The sequence below is a fragment of the Cimex lectularius genome, unplaced genomic scaffold (assembly GCF_000648675.2).
Source record: "Cimex lectularius strain Harlan isolate CLEC.00 unplaced genomic scaffold, Clec_2.1 scaffold266, whole genome shotgun sequence".
Classification (NCBI taxonomy): Eukaryota; Metazoa; Arthropoda; class Insecta; order Hemiptera; family Cimicidae; genus Cimex; species Cimex lectularius.
The window spans coordinates 208,442-227,921 of NW_019392824.1; the positions used below are offsets into that span (position 1 = coordinate 208,442).

Here is a 19,480-nt window from a genome sequence, read left to right on the forward strand (position 1 = left end):
TTAAGTAATGAAAATATATTTTATTTTGTCTCATTGTGCCGACACCATGATGAATCGAAACCGACCAATGCTGAAGCGTAAGTGTCTAAAAATAAAATAATAATGTTAAGATGATTAATAATGCTTAAACCAAACGATGCTTAAGTTACTTATTGATCTCAAACGTCGGTTTAAGAAAAATCAGATATACTGATGAACCGCTACGCTTTTCTTGTGATTCTTTACACTGGTCTGTTCCCCGTGGAAAATTTGCTGACTTGACCCGTGCCAGAAACCTCTTAGAGTTTACTCCCAGCATCCGTGAACAGGGCCGGTAACGTTTTAACAGCTACTCAATACATCGAGAATAGGCGGACCAGGGAGATCAGGGACGGTCGAACTGTGGACTAATGTTCGATTATGCCCATTCTCCCGGTCCCTTTCCGGCGGACATCACGGTTTATATAAATACTAGACATAGGCCATCATCTTGAAGAAGTAATGATACAAGTCTGGGAACGGCCAGCCTGGAGAAACATTTATTTTTATAATGACGAAGAATAATTTGCTTAACTAATAACTGCTATTTTGTTAACTAATACCTTAAATCACAGCCGTATTCACTTTTGGTTGTTATTTAGTTTGATCTAATCTGCTGTTCTCAGCTATAAACAATCTAAAAGGTGTTTTTCCTCTTTTATAGTTACAATTCACAATGTAGCCATAGTAAGCTCGCAACTGTTTATATTTTGACCTATTGGCCACGAGCGGCACCCGTTTCGATACAGATTGGCTTCTCATCCGCGTTCAAAAGACGGGAACACAAGGCCCTTGGGTTCTCTCTTTAAAAATACATCTCATGAGACGTCGTCCAAATATACGGACGACGAGCTTTCCGATTCTTTTGTCCGTAAAAGAATAAACAGGTAAGGCGATCTTCTTCGCAACGCCTCTCTTCTTCTGTATCAAAGAACGCAACCGTAAATCTGCAAATCTGAAAGACAATTTTTTTAGGCAGTAAGGTGAATATATTTGAACATTATTTAACCCACTTTTAGACTTAAAGCAAAGCGAAAAAAATAATAAACTGCATATTCCTGAGTTCAAGAGTAATTCTTAACCCATCGACCATCAATTATGCTGGGGATTACTAATTATGGGAGTAAGGTGAAAAGGATGATTGATGGAGGAGGAATATCAACTACTCCACTACCCTATCTGAGTGAATGGTATGTAAATACGTAAGAATGTATTTAAGAGTGAGTGAGAGTGTGAATGAGTTTCACCCAGCTGCTGTTGGTAGCCCATGGAGCACAAACTTGGTGGCTGAATGGATTAGACCGAGGTCTGACCCCGGACTGCCAGCATAGGTGATTCTTGAGGCCTGCTGATAATTTAGAATAAATTACAAAAGCTGGAACTCCGGCGGACTGGGAGAGATACATGTGGTAATGTATACGTGTACATACATGTGTAGATTTGTACTTATATAAATCAGTAATCAGTAAAATGGAGGTCAGAATGGGGGAGTGTACAGAAGATCAGAAGGTGATATGTAGAGAAAAGAATGGAAAGATATCATTTGATATGATAAAAATGATAGATGCAATAAAAAAAAGTATTACCACTTCGAATCAGAATACAGATCAGTCACTTGGGACCTCCTTAGTAAGCCAAAGATAAAACATGCAAAACAATTCATTCAATGAAAGCTTATCATCCCAAGGGATGAAACTAGAAGTCTACGCATACTCATGGGAAGGAGATGACTGGCAAAACAGAACCAATATTAGGTGGGTATGCAGAACTGGGAAATCTGGGAGATATGGGGCTTTCAGTTCAAAGTCTGATTATGGACAGTCAAGGTCCTTGATGGTAGGACAGAAGGAAATGGTAAATGGAGGAATTGGAATAGATGAGGGAGCTAGATCTGAAAACAATGGCTTTTCTACATTCAAAGCCCATTTTCAGCGGCCCCAATTGAGATTCCAAGTACTCCTGAATTAAGTCAAGAGCAATATTTTATAGATTTAGATAAGTCATTGATGTAACAATAAAAAGAGAAGCAGAAATTGTTTGAGCCTTGACAGACTCCAGATGTGATGGGCTTGAATGTACTGTTTTAACAGGACTTTTAAACATAGATCTTAATGTCCAACTATCCATTGGGTGTCGCGAATGCTGATTCAATCCACTTTACAATACATTTTTTCATATTATTCTCAATTAAAATTACATGAGCATGCCAGGATTCAAACCCAGAACTGCTACTGTAGCAACATGAGGCAAACATGAGTTGGACACCCTAACGACTCAGCCACCGCAGTCCCCATCAATCAGTGAACAGCAGTGTGTAAATAGACCATCTTCTAATAAAAATTATATTCTGCAAAAAGCCAATCACTTGAGATAACAAAAATTATTCTTATTGTTTTTTTGTTTTTATTTTTTAGATGTTTTACCTTTTTGGGGGGGAAAAGTATCATAAACAGAAGAAATCCCTTCTTTATTGTGACTAATTATGGTTGGTAATATAATGGTTGAATTATTTTTCAAGATGGACCTTCCTTTCCACTTAAGGAAAAACAGTCAACAAGAGGCACTTTATTTTGCTAAATTTAATTACAGTTCAACCTTCAAGATCCAAGTTCCAGTGGATCTTATAAAATATCTACACTGTAAATAAGGAAACTTCAAACTTAGTTTTAATTGGTTAGAAACAAACCAATGAATTAGTTAAATAAAATAACTAATGTCTTGTCATACAGGACATCTAATCTAACACATGGGTGTCGTGGAAGAGCCAGAACAACTTAGCATTACTTTTTCCAAATAAGTATCTAATAAAATTTCAAGAGCTATGCTGCTATTGCTAGTTAAAACCAATTACCAAACTCATGAATTACAATTTAATTTTTATGGAAATACTATAGCCCTCTGGTCTGTATAAAGAAGAAGATAACCTACCAGTACATTCAGTTGCTGATATATATAAGCCAACAAAACACCTCTTTGATAAGTGATTACAAATTCAATTCCTCTGAGAACACTAAATTACCAAGCCCTTTAGCGATTAAGTATAACTATTTGCCTAATGTATTACATACGCAATATCCCAGCATCTGCCTCCAACATTTGGATCGTCACCAGGGTCTCCCACAACCAAAAATCTTATTACTGTAGATGTTATTTTGCCAGTCGGTCGTAACATCTCTTTTAAAATGCTTCTTTCCTTCATGTTAAAATTTCTTGAAAAGCAAAACCCTAAAGATGTTTCTATAGAACTTTCATATTGCAACTGATCGGTTAAAACTTTCACAGCACTCACTATTTTGAGTTCTGTACATAATGCGTGAAGCAGGAGGGTAGCCTAAAGTTTCTGCCATTATGTGACCGAGGAAGGCAAAATCAACAAAAAGGGCCTCGTAACAGTCTTGCAATTCATCGACGACATCAGTGTCCAACTCCAACCGAATTATTTCAATAACCATTTCATCTGCTTCTGTAGTTAAATACTGCAAAAAAATTCAATTTAAAAAGGTGTAATTGTTCTCATCATACAATATGCAAGGCATTTATGTATTTATTGGTAATGTGTAGTGTGAGAAGACCAATGGCAGAATATTGGATACCCATTGCCCCTCAATTAGGTTAGTTATATAATAGGAGTGAATGGCATGTAAATAGGAGAGAATATATTTAAGAATGGGTGAGAGTATGAATGGATTTAGGAATTGATTGCGTTGGGGGCTGAAAAGTGACCTAGCTGTTGATAACTCCTAGAGTACAACCTCGGAGGCTGAATGGATAAGACCTAGGTCTGACTCTGGACTGCCAACAGCCTGCCAATTATTTATTGTAAATCACAAAAGCTGTAATTGCCGGTGGGCTGCAAGAAGTGGTAGACTCAACTCTGTACACGTGTTTTTGTTTTTTTTTAGTATCAAGAAGGACCGGGCAGAGCCAACCCGGCAGCAACGGACGAACCGGCGGATAAAGCGGGCTTGGCAGTGGTCTCTACGGAGACGTGGATAAAAACCATTTACATCGAAATATCTATGGAAAAGTCCATGTCTCCTAGAACACCGAAGCTACACATGCTCAGGGAGCTCTCCTCCACCCTCCGCCCGCCCGCAGTAACCGCCCTGACCCCCCCACAGACCTCACCCAACACTCCCTCCCAATATCTCTCTAAATTTTACATTTTTAGTGAAGGCCGTTTACCGATCTTGCCATATAAGTAGATTGTATTGATGCACAAAATTCACTATATACATGTAAACCTTTTCTTCTTTCATTTGTAACAACAATCTGTAGTTGAACGGATTATCTACTTCTTATATTAAATACAAGCTATCAAACAGCAAACTCCTCTCCTTGTAATATCTTTCACAATTCATAATGATGTCATAATCCCTACGTTGTTTGATCCTTTCTAAATATACTCCACAGATCCCATGATTTGATCTTAACCTAATCATAATAGTGCAATCCTTCTTTGACCATTTGGCATTGTGAAACCAGGGCTTCTCGTTTATATCGGGATTAATGGAAGTAAAGAAAGCCCCTGTAGGAGTGTCAGTGTTATATATACGCCATTTTTCTCTCATTTGGGATCTGATTTTACTCCTTGCATCCTGTAGGAGTATAGGAGTCAATGCCTCTGTCCCTTTAGTGATGGCTCGTTTCGCTAGACTATCAACCACCGAATTACCCTCTATGCCTGAATGGCCCCGAACCCAAAGAAAGCGGATGTCAATGTTTTTCGTTTGTTTAACTTTCCATACCTTTTGGGCTACCCATATTACTAAACGATTTATATCAGATTTTAAGTTAAGGTTCCCTAAGCTTTGTAACACACTCATTGAATCTGACAAAATTAGTATGGTCTCACCATTGACTTCATTAGTCTACATATTCTATATTTAAGATGTTCAAGAGAATGAAAGTATTAAAAATAAAAAATAAAATTATTCCTTTCATACTGGAGGACTCAACGTCTAAATGTTAGCTTCTGGTGTTGTAGACAAGGGGATGGTATCAACCAAGTTATAAATATCTAGTTTATCAATACGATATCAACTGTTAAATTATTAATAAATTGTTATTGGCATAACTTACATTTGCGCAGAAAAATCCAACATCCTGTGCTTTCTGCATGTCATAGACGTTAAACATTATATTTCTGTTCCCTAGGCACATTTTACATCCTGCAAACTAAAGACATGTTACTTAAAATAGTAAACAGCATATAAAAGTTTAAGATTTTTATCTTACACTTTTTTAAAAACAATTGACTTATATCTATTATCCTTTGGCCTTTAGCCTTTATATCACAATATAACAGAGTATATATTCAATAATTAATCTATATTTGCTTTTGTCAATTAGAAATATTTTTGAGTATTTTAGGTATTATACAATTAAAACTGTTAGTTGAAATAAATCAAATACTCACAAACTTTTCCCGGATGGTCCTTCTTATCAATCCTGAAATAAACAGCAAATAAGTTTTATTTAATGGCTTTCTACAACATGCAACATCAATCTACGATTTCACTATTTAGGGTATTATCACATATTACCTTTAGTCTTAGTAAAACTTACTTCGGAATGTGTATCTTGGAGGATATTTTATTCGATTTCTGTACATAGCTTCTAGGTCACCAGTTGATACAAAATCTGTAAATAATGAAACCCAAATAGACTGTGTTATTTGGTTTTATTGATTTAAAATAATTAATTGATTCTGTTTAAAAGTCACTGAAGTCATTCACCTTGAATACACAAACATTAATTGAATAATACAAACCTTGTGTAGGAGGTGGTGGTGGTGCTGAAAAAATTGTTTTGTTATTGAATTAAATAATTTAATAATAATTTAAAATAATTCAATGTTACATTTTATGGAGTCAACCATTCTCTAAGAAGTTTAGAAACATATTTACCTGCTCTTTGCGTTGGCGATTCTGCAAAAGAAATGTTATTAATAATAAATAATTGATTATAAATTATAACATTAGTTAAAAATAATAAGAACAAACAACTAAGCTTCTGCACAGGCTGTTTTATATTTATAAGTTTTTCAAAATTCATTAATAATAAGCAAAAAAGTAAAGTAATTCCTGCTGTACAGGAGGTCATAATGTCCAACTATCCATTGGGTAGCGGATAAGGGGTCAAACCATTTTACAATACCTTTTAAATATTATTATCAATTAAAATTCCATGGGCTGGGCCAAGGATTTGAACCAAGAATCACTAGCGTGGCAAGTGAGACACCTTAACCACTCAGCCAATCCTGGTTTTTGAACATATCTTCAGTGGAAAATATTATTTTTAAAATAAATTTTAAAGTTGTCTACTAAATGACTTTCCTTCAAAATTGATTACTTATACACACTTCATTAAACCACAAAATAAATAATAAAGAAAACTTACCACGAGGTCCTGTACATGAAACAAAACAAACATTTAATTGGTTGGTTAACAATTAATTAAACTGAATCACAAAAACTGTTTACCTGGAGGCTCTACATCACCTTCTAATCACCCAAAATAATAAGGAAAAAATAGCATTAGTTTGTTAAAATGGTGTTATTTTACAAGAAAAAGAATCATGAATAATATAAAATACAATTACCATCTACGACATATTCAGCTGAAACAAAAAATGTGTGTTAGTGATTTTTGAGTGAAAGACTTCAATAAGTAATCTGAGGGATAAAATTTACCTGGAGGTAAAGGCGGAGGTGGCTCTGGAAGTGGCGGCGGAGGAACCTCCGTTGGTTCAGGTGGAGGAAGAGGCTCCAAAGGCATTCCTTCTTCTTCTTCTGGTGGAGCACCTTCTTCTTCTTCTGCAAAGGCATTTTGGATTTGTAAAAGTTCATATAAATTTCTAACATTTCTACTGAGTATTTGACAGTGTAAAAATAACCAGTCAGTCATTATGGATTGACCCAAACATGTAAATTGTCTGTTTAATGACATGTTAGTTTTAAAAACATACGAGGTAACCAGAAAATTTACATAGGAGGATTAGATGCTTACATCACCTAATACCAAGAGGATCATATGCCAGTACATAAAGAAAAAAGTGTCTTGAACAGTTCACTGTAAATCATAATTTTTTTTTAATAGTTTAAAACCCATAATTTTTGCATGCTTATTGTATGAATTTAAGTTCAGTACTAGGGTGGCTGAATCAGTTTGTTTTAGGTTTATTCTTACTATTTAGACAAAATAAGATATATCATTTACTGGATAATAAATGCAACGCATGTACATTAGTACGTATGCTTGGTTGATCTTTTTACAGTAATAAACAAGAAATCATTTAATCAACAACAATACATATTTCTTATACAATACAGATTCATAAATAAATAATATATAAAATAAATTAAATTATAAGTATATGAACCTCCCATGAACTAACCATTAAGCCTTAAACTGAAATAATAATGAACCTATAAATTACAAAGATATCTTTAAAAACAGGTTATGAATAAATAAATATAGCTTAATATAGGCATAAAAGGGTAATATAGAACCATTACCCATTTTTTCCAATGTTGGTCCCTTTCACCTCAAAGAAGCCAACTTCTTATAGAAAAATGAATTTCTATCCCTACTTCCTTCCCCACTTCTTCAAAATCAAACATATATAAACAAAAAACATTAATATCTCACTAACACTCTCAACTCGACACACAACAGCGACAGATCTACACAGAAAACACACTTTGAGTACGTACAAATACTTTTATTAAACATACACATACATCATTGTATCAATTAATATTCATATCTGATTTGTAATTGTATAATTTAAAAAATGTATCCCAGGCCCTGAAGATGATCTCAATAAAGATCGAAACGGTACGATAAAGAAAATGTTTTTTTAAACAATACGTACAAATACATACAAATACTTTTATTAAACCTAAAATTTCTGTAACATTTACATCATTGTATAGATTAATATTCATATCTTATTTGTAATTGTATAATTTAAACAATGTATCCCAGGCCCTGAAGATGATCTCAATAAAGATCAAAACGGCATGATAAAGAAAATGTTTTTCTAAACCCACATCACACCAGACTGCATCTCACGATCTCTTAATAATCATTTCTAAACTAATTTTATTTGTGACCAAAAATCTTTAAACCCAAATGGACTTTTCTGGTTACCTGGTATTTGGCTTTGTCAATTATTCTATCCATTGTTATGTATGTTTATAGTTTTTGTGAACATTTCAAGAATCTATTTTGTTTCTGTTATATGCATTACAAAGTGAAGAATTTATTATTAGTAGTAATAATAATATTCTTCAGAAGCATCTAAATACTTGAATTTGTTGTTTGAACTAGTCTTTATGACAATATTGAAATTAACATATTTACCTGCATCACATGGCCTCGGAATAGGTTCACACACCTCTGAAAATATACAAATTCACATTAGAAGTAGTTTTTAAAAAAACTCTATGTTGAATTATAGACTGTGTATTGGATCTTCAGTTTAGATTTACCTTATTTAACAATTTAACTAATTTTACAAGTAGATAAACATCAAATTAACAAAAACTTAAAATATTATGAACTTTTTGTAAGTGAATCAGTAAATTAATAGTTCACAAAGCTTATTGTGTAATTATTTTTACCAGCAGGTCGGATAAGTTGTCCTCCATCGCTAAACAGATATGCCTAAAAAGTAAAAATATAATAGTTAGAAAAAGTTAAAAAAATAAATTGAATTAAAATATTAAATAAATCATGTGTCTCAATACAACCTGTATAAAAAGCAGAGCTATAATACTAGAGTGTATATTCAAGAAATTATAATAGTTGAAGCATTTCAAAATTTTCCATATCATTATGAATTGGTCTGTACTGATCATTTTGGTCTGCCTACCCTTGCAAGATCAGTACTGTGACAGGAACACTGAGGGTGGTGAAATATCAAAAGTTGAGTTGAGAGTTTTGAGAAGAAATAGAGTCAAAAAAACGCCCTTTGGAAAGGAATCATTTTTTAAAAAATTTCTTTATAATGTTGTTGCTTAAATAATTAAGTAGGTGAAAATCTGAAGTCTAGACAGGACAATAGGACGCAGAAGAACTTTGTAGCCCAGTTCCTTTAATTTATTCACGGCATCCCTCCAAACATGAAGGCTGGCATTGTAATGTACGAAGAACCCTTCCAATTTACCAACTGTACATTTTTTTGCTAAGTTTTTCATGAATTTAATCAATTCAATTTTCAAGGTAATGGTCTCACATCTTGACAAAATGTAATGACTCCAGCCACACACCACCATCCGGTTTTTTTTTTTTTTTTTTTTTTTTTTTTTTTTTTTTTTTTTTTTTTTTTTTTTTTTTTTGTCGAACAAGCTGCTCAGTTAGCTCATGAAGTATCCACAAACTGAAATTTTTTACTTTTCCAGTGTTTATTCGTAAATACGCCTTTCTACAAACAAAATAGTGATGTATCTTGTTTCTTCTTCTTCTTAGCCCAAGCTGCCGAATCACTGAGTTTAAACTTATAAAAGAACATAGCATGAAAACTGTGTGTCTTCATGTACATATTTCAAGATATACTAAAAACTATGTAATGAATTGAGGGTCTAATCAATATAGACAAAAATTAGAGGATTAACAAAATTGCTTATTTTAATCTGTAAACATATTGATAGTAAACAACAAGAAGCTCCTTAATATTTTATAAATTACTAAAATAATAAAAACATACATTTCATGTAACCCTATATGAGGGTTATAGATGTTTTTCTTTTTTTGTTTATAAAAACTAATATTTGTGTATAAATTCTATTCATCAAGTAAATTTACTTTTTACTTGCATTAGCCAATGAGTTGAGTCTCTCTCTCTCTCTATAATATAATATGTTCCCACTCACTCTCTCTCTCTCTCTCTCTCTCTCTCACACACACACACACTCTCTCTCACTCTCTCTCTCTCTCTCTCTCCCTCCAAATTGCCCATAATTGGTACAATTTTTCGAATTCAAGCATGCCAACAATTCTAACTCGAACAAAATCCTTTACTCTCATTATGTGGGTATGTTGGTGAATTTTTTCGAATTCGCAGTTCAAAAATATATCTATAAGCTCTCCTGGACGGAAGAAGATCCCAAAATATATATGTACAAATTTGTTAGCAAGGCGCTTAAATAGACTACACCAAATATTCGGATTGGTCGTGCTGGTTTAACATCCGGAAGCGCCTATTTGCGATTATTTCACGTTTATTTCCTCTCTCTCGCACTCACTCACTCTCTCTCTCTCTCTCTCTCTCTCACTCTCTCTCTCTCTCTCTCTCCCCTCTCTCACCCCTCTCTCATCCCCCTCTCCCATCTCTCTCACTTTCTCTCTCTCTATCTCTCTCACTCAGTATTTTGTATAAATTTTAATGTTTTTTTTTTTTAATGTGATTGGATTTATTTGTTGACATTTCTATAGTTTAAATAAGAAGAAACTTTTTGTTTCAAAATGAACAGAAACCCGTTATAAACAGAAATTTTAATGTATTTTTGCTCAAATTAAATTATTATTTGTCGTATTTATAATTTTTGTCCCCTTATACTTATAAAGTATATTTTTATGAGAATATTAAATCAAGATTAACTTTATAATCTTAACATAATTAATTATTAAAATTAATTGATCAACTTTTACCACTTACTTCAAATCGCTTAGAATATTCATAAGAGTTGCACTCATCCAGGTCTTGACTGGAAAAAACAAATAATTGTTTTTCTACATTGACATGAATTATTTGGCATAAAAGCTATTTTATTAACAAACATGTACTTACAAATGGACAATCACTTCACCAGGTGGAAGTTGGTATGGTTGTGTACTGCCTACTAATTGGTTATTTACTTTTCTTATTTGTTTATCTAAAATCCAGCGCTCCGTTTCCATTAAGACTTCATGCCTGGTAATACACTCATCACCTGACCCAAGTCTGTGAAAGATTAGAAAATTTTAAATTAAAGTTTATGTAACTTTGATTGTGATACACAAATCTAAAACATTGCATTGTTAATACATTTTTTAATATATTTTTGTAACATAAATTATATGTTCAATATCTAAAATAACACACTTAGTTTCATCAACTCTTCTCAGCCTAGGACCAGTGTGAGCGGCCAAGATTGCATATCTATGATGCTCTTCTCTAGCCTAAGGGTAGAATTAAGACTATTACTATTAGCAATAAACTTTTTATATTATCCTGTTTTATGGTGTATTGCATGTGTGTTTCTCTCTGTGTAATGTGTATTTTTAATGCATTTTAATAATTTTATCAATTATTTTGTGAATGTACTCACATAATCCAAATATTCATATATTAAGTCCAATACACAATCCAACTCATACCAGCCTCGGAGAATTCCTATTGTTGCACCTCCGACAATTTTTGTTACTATGTAGACATGTTTTCCAGGATATTGAAATACAGGTTGAGTGTTTATAACACCTTCTCCTAATAGAGTTGTCCTGCCCTTGTTGTATTGGAATAGTTTTATTGGTATGCCATGCTAAAACAACAAATTAATTATTAGAAATCTAAAGTCAATTTATGTTTTAATCTATGTCTTACACACATAATTATATTTATAGATAATTAATTAGATATTATGTAAATTATTAACAGTGATTTAAAACCAGATATTCCATTAAATATTTTTATGAAAGATTATACTACACGGACACTTTCTAATGGGGGTGAGAACATTAAGTGATTAAGTGCATATGGGGTGGAGAATTTATCATGGCAGAGCACATAATAACAGACTGCAAAACAACTAAGTCTGCAAAGAAAGAAATACCAAACCTCTGGATCAAGGTATGGCCTTGAAGAAGAAAGCAAATTCAGTTGTTACTGCCAAGCTTTGACGAGGATCTGAGGTACAGAGAGGCTAGCAATAAAATTTAAAAAAAGAGAGAGTTAGTTATATTAATATCATACATCATAACTGGACTGGAGAAACAGGAAAACAAATTAGTAAGATTTTCAACCCATAATAGGTTAGGATGCCTTGAAATTATCTGGAATATTTATTTTGGACTAGGTATATTAAGTGATGCCCGCTGAGCTGAGGGCCAGTGGTTCCAGCATCAAGGAGGCAGGGGGACAAGGCAATGGAAGAGATGCCCAAGACCAATATCTCTCCATAATTTTTTCTTTTCTTCTATATTCATGGCAGTCGTTTTACATGCCAGGTGCCGCCTTCCAATCATCCGCCCCAGCTGCACCAACCTCCCAACCCTCCAGCAATGGCCAATGGCTCTCCACCCAGGCTTCTCACATTTGTTACACTGTCACATCTTTCAGATGTCCCGTATCAAATAAAAATTGTCTATTGTCGTTTGGTCATATTTTAGTACATCAGTTAAATTATCTTCAAGATTATATTTAGCTTGAGTTTGAGCAAATTTCTTGCATGAGGTGGAAATATGTTTAATGGTTCGATGGTTAGCCTAACATTACAGATTGAACATAGTTCTTAAGACATTAAAGGACTATGCATTAACCTAGTATGTCCTATTCTCAATCTAGCCAGAATTGTTTCTTCTCTCCTTGACTGACGGTTAGATGTATTCCACATTTTAACTTCCTTTTTTATTGCTCTTAATTTGTTCTCAGCAAGATTCTGCCATTCTATTTGCCAGTTTTTCATGGTTTCATTAGAAGGATTATAACACGAGAAAGTCAAGAAAAGTTAAGAAAGAGAGGGCTGGCGATGTTCACTGTACTTTGCCAGCCCTAAAACTAAAAAAATGTACTAGCATTAAACAGACATAATGTCTTCATTCACATGAGCATTAGTGCTGCCAGTTTAACACATTATTAAACTAAAAGTATTTCAGTTCTAAAATTGAATTTTGTACTAACATGAGCCAGATAATGAAGAAAACCTCGAGTGGCGTTTCCAGAATACACTGTTTGTGTACAAAACACAGGATCACAAATTTCGACTAACTGTGAAAAGTGAGGTTCAGGATTGGACATGTAACTCCATGTCAGAAATATTTGCCCACCTCCATCTCTCCTACAAACAAAACATTCAAATGTAAGTATAATTTGATTTACTCTAGAATACAGAAAAAAGATTTTAAATACAGGCTGTACTTACAAGTAATACTCTGCTGTTGCAGGGTATAGAACCAGATTTACAATATTCATCGTGAAATCTGCTTCCAAGCCTTTTTTTGCAGCTTTACAAGGTGGAGGGTAATAAACCGAGGCGTAATCAATTCCAAAATCAACACTTTTGTACACCTACAAATTAAAACATCTTTTTTAGTCATTCAGGGTTGTCCATTGAATCCGAATATCTGATTTAAATTTTTTTTATTGTTCGTTGTTTGCATTTGTGCACTCCTAAATATTTTAATCTTAATGTCTTTTACAAAAAATGCATGTAAAAGAAACCAGAATTAGCTTTTATTGAATCACAACTGAATAACATATCAAAATACTTGATAAATTAGGAGTGACTGTGGTGAAATTTGTTACTAATAACACCAAGAACTTACCACATTTCCAACATCCTCATCTTGTCCACACAGACAGATACCAAGTTTTTTTAAAAGCATACATCCTAGAGTTCTATCTGCCAAAAGATACGGATCAAAGACCTGTAAAAATATAACTTTTTACAGTTTAAGCTCATAACAGATGAAATTTTGAATATATTAATACATGTTTAATCTAATATAAATACTCACAATAGGTTTGTTTAATTATAAATTACTTACTGCTCCACCAGTACCTCCCAAGCTGAGACCCCTGATCTTTCCAGATTTATCTTTATATGTAAATTGTGAATCCTCACATACATCCTAAAATTTAAAGTTGGTTTGTAACGGTTCATTCATTATAATCTTAATAAAAAATTATATTACATACAACAGTAGGCCGTAGTGGATAATCATCGCCAAGATCAGCTAATTGTTTTCCAATCACATCAGCACATTCTGGAGGTGGTTCTTTTAAAGCACCTGGGTCCGGTTCAATAATATCACCCTCTTCAGTACCAGCACCAGTAAGTGTTGTGTCATACACTGAAACTTCTTGTTGGTATGTAATAGACTTTTGCCTTGTACTCAGTTCATCACAAGAAATTGCCTCTTCTGATTCGGCTTCCTTGAGTTTCGTCCTACTTGGAACTTTCTTTGCTGAAATATCTTTTTCTGAAAGATCTTGTGCTGAAATATCTGAAGCAAGTGTATTAACGACTATCTGAAACACAGCAATCGATATCAGTTAATAAAATATAATCATTTTGTATTTAGCTTAATAATAAAAGTTTATTATTTCTACTTAATTTCTTATTGATATTTTTTTATCAACTTACCCCGCATGTTGTCGCAGTTTCATTGGCACAAGGTTTAGCTGGTGTTGGATTGTCTTCCTACAAAATAAAAAATGAAAACCTGTTTTTTATCATTTTAAAATTATTGAATAGAACTAGACCATAAGAATAAAGTAATTTCCTGGTTTTGTAATGATATTTAAATCTAAACAATAATTCTTAAAATTTAAGACCAAATATTTTTTCTAAATTTAATAATGAAATAAAATAAAATGATTTACATACTTCATCAACTGTGAATCCTCCTTGACAATTATCGCAAAAGCAACCTTGGCCTGCAAGCATGAATTTACACCCTTCCATTGTTAGTGGCTTCTTCAAATCAGTTTATGTTTCCTTTTAATTTGTAAAATATCTTCATTAATATTTTTGTTTTTTTAATACAAAGATAAACATTTGAAAAATTCTAATAAGTCGATTAATTTATATGAGCTTAATTTTGCACATACAGAATCGAGCTTATGTGCAAGAAACACCCACATTGATGATATTGGAGGCTAGGTTTTTTTTTTTTTTTTTTTTTTTTTTTTTTTTTTTTTTTTTTTTTTTTTTTTTTTTTTTTTTTTTTTTTTTTGCGTTATGAACTATGCATATTAGCCATGTGACAATTCGTATATGTGTGTTCAAATTTGGGGGGGTTATTGTGAAAAAAGGGCCAGAGGCGACGGTGGGAATCGAACCCACGACCGCGGTGTGAGAGTCTCTCATGCTAACCACTCGGCTACCGCGGTCCACCTCGCTGCTAAAGTTATGCCCCAGGAGCTGACAACAGCTAAGGTATTTAACCCTCAGTGTATGCTGGTTTTAAACTTAGGCACACTCACACTCTCTTTTATTCTTAAATACACTATTTTCTATTTACATTCACGCAAATAGGGTAGTGGAGTACTCGATATTCCTTCATCAACCCTCTCACACTATTCATGATGATAAACACATTCAATCTTAATATACACAAAAAGATATATCCATCATGTACTATATGCAACAAAATAGTGCTCATAATGTATTGTACTCAAATTCTCATATTGAGTGGATTCCTACTCCCCATATGAAGTCAAGGAATGACATCCTTCAATAAGAGGGACACGTAAGCTTTCTCTACATGCAACCATGCTCGTGCTTTCTCTAATGCTGGGCCACCGTGATATAAGAGAGCTCCTCTGCTGATCCAGCCTATCAATATAGCTACTTCCTTTTAATCATGTTTTTTATAGAAATTTTAGTGTCAAAGGGCTGGATCTCAGTTGTCAGATCCAGGGGTTGGAATTGCCTGACTCGTCCACCATATATATATATATATATCATAAATTAATGGAGAACCTAATTTCTCAGGGCATTACTCTTCTGTAATCTACTACATGCTTATTGAAGCAAACTTTATATTGCTCTATACACAAATCTGGATAAAAATCTGTTTTCCACATACAATATTTTTATGGTGCAACACATCAGTGCACATGTTAATAACAAATTCTCAAAATAATATAATACCTGTCTTATGGGTTATGCTGTCCAATTGGGAATTTTTTCCCAGCTCCTTTTATGTAGCAGGAAATAACGTGTAAAATTCATCCGCTGTCATCTTGGTTAACACAACTTTTTTCACACTTCTTTTTTTAGTGTTAAATTGTTCATGCTCTTTTTGTTGGCATTGTTTTGTATTTTTGCTAATAAAATGTTCTAAAAAGTAAAAGTTGAGCATTTTAGCATTTGTATTTCCAGCATAAATAAATATTTGAATTGATTAATAATAAATAAAGGTTGTAATTTGAATGTACTTACTACTTTACAGAAACATTCCAATTTAATCGTCAAAAGCAACATAGCATTAGTTGCTTTAAATATCACATCAAATTGTCACCCTGTGTATATCGCAACAAATAACTCCCTCGTTTATCCTTTTGCTCAATTCTTCCACATACAGCATAAATACAAAAGAAGGCAATGGTCAAATTAAATGAACCTCTTCAGCAGAAAACTAAATAAAGAAAAAAGATGTGAACAAATTTACTAGTATTGAGAAAATACTTTGAGCTGCCTCTCTCCATCAAATTATAACAAGTGCTCTAAAGAAAACCATTCAACGTAAGCAGAGAAGAAATTCTAGTGGGATTAGAATATAAATGGACAGATCAATTATAAAAAGGGAATATACAAATAAATATAAATATAAGAAATTCTCCCTACATCAAGTAAAGTCCTACCTGTTGGTATACCAAAGGTACAGGAGCAATATAGTCAAGCACCCATCAACTAACTCAATTTGAATACCATCAACACAAATAAATTGCAAGACTTCATCTACTTGATCATTAACATATATAATGATAGAATAGTCATTAAAGGTGTTTAATACTGCCTATTTTTCTACAAGATTGACAGCCTTTCAGTCTTCAGACAATGCGTACAAGAGCGTTTCTGTACCTATAGTGAAGTACAGAGGAGGATCAATGACAAAACTACAGAGCATGAGTAGAAGCATCCTCAAGCAAAGTTAGAATCATGCTTTTAAGGATGACAAAATCCCATAAGAGAACTTCTACCCATGCCTTTAAGTTAAGAAATATATTACATATGTAATTTGTTAGATTCGTGAGGTCAGACATATACATTTAATTGGTGCATATATGTTTTTTTCCTCAACACTGACACTACAGCCAGCACTGCACCTGGAGAACATAGGCTAAGAGAAACCAGCCAATACTGCCACCGATTAAGGGGCGAGGAGGTCTCAAAGCCATCATCATTTTAAAGCAACGTGGTAGATTCTCAGGGTGGGAAAGTAGAGAAAAGTCTTGGGTAGTAGGGTTAGGATGGATCAAAAGCTTGGTATAGAACTTGTGGAATTGGGATTAGATCAGTTTGTTGACAAAGGGAGTGTTGAGGTCATCGCAGATAGTTAGGTTAGTGATGTAGTAAGCTTTAACAATTTTCCTGAGAACTTTTAATTAGAAGGATTTGATGTGCTTCATTTGATAGCCTGGTAGAACCCCACAGTTCCACTCTGTATGTCCAGAATGGTTGCAGTAATGTGTATAAAATAAGTTGGTTTAAGCTTTAAAAGTCAAAACAATTGCAGTTCTAAAAGTCTTGTAGTTGTTCAATCTTCTGTTAAGTTGTCTCTTAAGATGTCAGTCTGCTGTCTAAGTCCTAAGTATCGACTTGAGTGGATGTACATACATATATATTATGCAGGGTGGGCGACCAAGACCCGAGGGGTTAAATGCCTGGGTAGACTCGTACCCCATCCCTAAAAGGTCCGGGACTTGGTCAGCTCACATGTCCTGCATAAACCTCTTGGACTTGTTCACAAACCCCAAGATTTTGGACCATTTTATTTCGGGGAGTGATTTGGTGATGTCCTCTCCTTCAAAGATTTCAAATCTAGACCTAGCATACCTATCACACTCTGTGAGGTAGTGCCTTGCCGTTTCTTCTTTTATTTCGCAGAAGCGGCAAAAGGGATCTGGTAGGATACCCATTACGAAGAGATGTCTTCTCAGTGGGCAGTGGCCCATCAGAATACCTATCAGCCTCCTAATTCCCTTCCTTGAGATCGAGAATATCCATTTCGATTCTGCTGGTTTGATCGCCTTAACAAACTCTTTCGATTGCCTGTGTCCAGGGGATAAATTCCACTCCCTAAGGAATTGTTTCATGCCCCAGTTATTGATACTCTCTTTCGCTGTGCTCATAGAGTGAGGTAATACCAGTTGTGGCCTGACAAACACAGTATTCGAACCTTCTTTGGCTAGGCCATCCGCCTTTTCATTGCCATGGTGTCCTTTATGTGCTGGTATCCAAATAAGGGTCACTTTATTCTCAAACCTGAAAGAGATCCTATTGATAAGATCTATAGTTTCCTCCACCAGTCGTGAGGTTGACAAATCTTTTTGTAATGCCCTAAGACTAGCCTGACTGTCAGAAAAGATTTTAATATCTTTTCCCTTAATTTTATTTTCCATACGTGTTCTACAACACACATTGATGACCCAGATTGCCGCCTGAAAAACGGAGGTGTTATTGCCAAGAGGGGAGGAGATGCTGATTCCTAATTTTGGTATGTAGATTCCTGCACCACTCCCTCTTCCTTTGATAAGTGAGTGGATGTACATGTACTCTTTGTACAATTTTACTCATTTATTCTCCCATTTTTGCACAAGTCTTTGATAAATACAAGGAAGAAACTCAAATTCAGGTTAGAAGACTGAATTGTGGTATGTTTTGTATAATAATGATTGTGTTGGGATGTTTAGGAAAGTCAGCAGTATTAACAGTATACAGGATGGGACCAAGAATGCTCCCTTGTGGGATGCTGCTTGTGTTGGTCTGGTGAGTAATAGCCATGGTCTGTGGCAGTCACTATTAGGTAGTGAATAGTAATAATACTGAATTAGTGATATAATACTGAAAGAACTTATATTCTGCTGATAAAAAGCTTATTGTTTTAAAACAGTAGACTTTAATTTTGTTTCCAAATGAATTTTGCTGAAGTGAAAGGTTCTTTCGCTTTGCTTTCACACTTTATTTCGTTTCAGATCATTGGTTTTCGAAAGTTACCAATTTTAATATTAATGTATCTGTCATTCTTGTATTATTTACATTAGAACTTCATGCTCTGACACAAAGTTAACAAACAACTGATATAAACATCTTCAAAATTGATTTACTTTAAAAAGCAGTCCTGCTTTGAACATTTGCAGCAAGTACTTTGAGCAAAGATTTTAAGCAATTGTTATTAAATCAGTTTCACAAATACTGATGCAATGTACAACCAAAAACATAAACTTTAAAATGTTATTTTCTTCTTATATTCAATATACAACTTTATTATGCCTTAAATTATTCATAAATTCTTTTTTGGAGGTACAATACACTAGTTTTCTGGTATAAGACACTATATGCTTATATTACTTACCGAAAGAAATGCTAAACGTTGATAAATTTTGATGACAAAAGTGTAATGATCCTTATTTTCTGTATCTGTATTATACTAATAATTTTTAACTTAAGCTAAAATGAAGGTCTAAAAGTACAAAAAAAGAAGAAATTTTTAATTTTTATTTATATATATATTGCAATTTTAAATA

General features: G+C 33.7%; 1 protein-coding gene across 4 annotated transcripts; it reads right to left on the reverse strand.

The window, feature by feature from the left end:
• On the reverse strand, positions 1-19,475 carry LOC106672736. 4 transcript variants are annotated; one of them, XM_014404389.2, is made up of 30 exons: positions 19,309-19,475; positions 16,173-16,368; positions 15,882-16,070; positions 14,613-14,723; positions 14,370-14,426; positions 13,922-14,254; positions 13,771-13,854; positions 13,549-13,650; positions 13,146-13,291; positions 12,905-13,061; positions 11,337-11,546; positions 11,111-11,187; positions 10,817-10,969; positions 10,685-10,733; positions 8,649-8,691; positions 8,389-8,424; positions 6,714-6,836; positions 6,623-6,640; positions 6,504-6,524; positions 6,421-6,429; positions 5,928-5,948; positions 5,792-5,815; positions 5,587-5,661; positions 5,438-5,469; positions 5,101-5,196; positions 3,308-3,494; positions 3,087-3,243; positions 582-973; positions 150-506; positions 1-85 (listed from the first exon to the last, which is right to left on the reverse strand). In XM_014404389.2, exons 4-28 carry the CDS (start codon positions 14,688-14,690, stop codon positions 787-789), a joined length of 2,475 nt encoding a protein of 824 aa, XP_014259875.1. In that variant the 5' UTR covers positions 14,691-14,723; positions 15,882-16,070; positions 16,173-16,368; positions 19,309-19,475; the 3' UTR covers positions 1-85; positions 150-506; positions 582-786. The 4 variants fall into 4 exon arrangements, with proteins under 4 accessions (XP_014259875.1, XP_014259874.1, XP_014259876.1 ...); XM_014404388.2 differs by having other exon boundaries at positions 3,087-3,255; XM_014404390.2 differs by lacking the exons at positions 1-85; positions 150-506; positions 582-973 and having other exon boundaries at positions 3,128-3,227.
• Between the last annotated feature and the right edge of the window lie 5 nt (positions 19,476-19,480).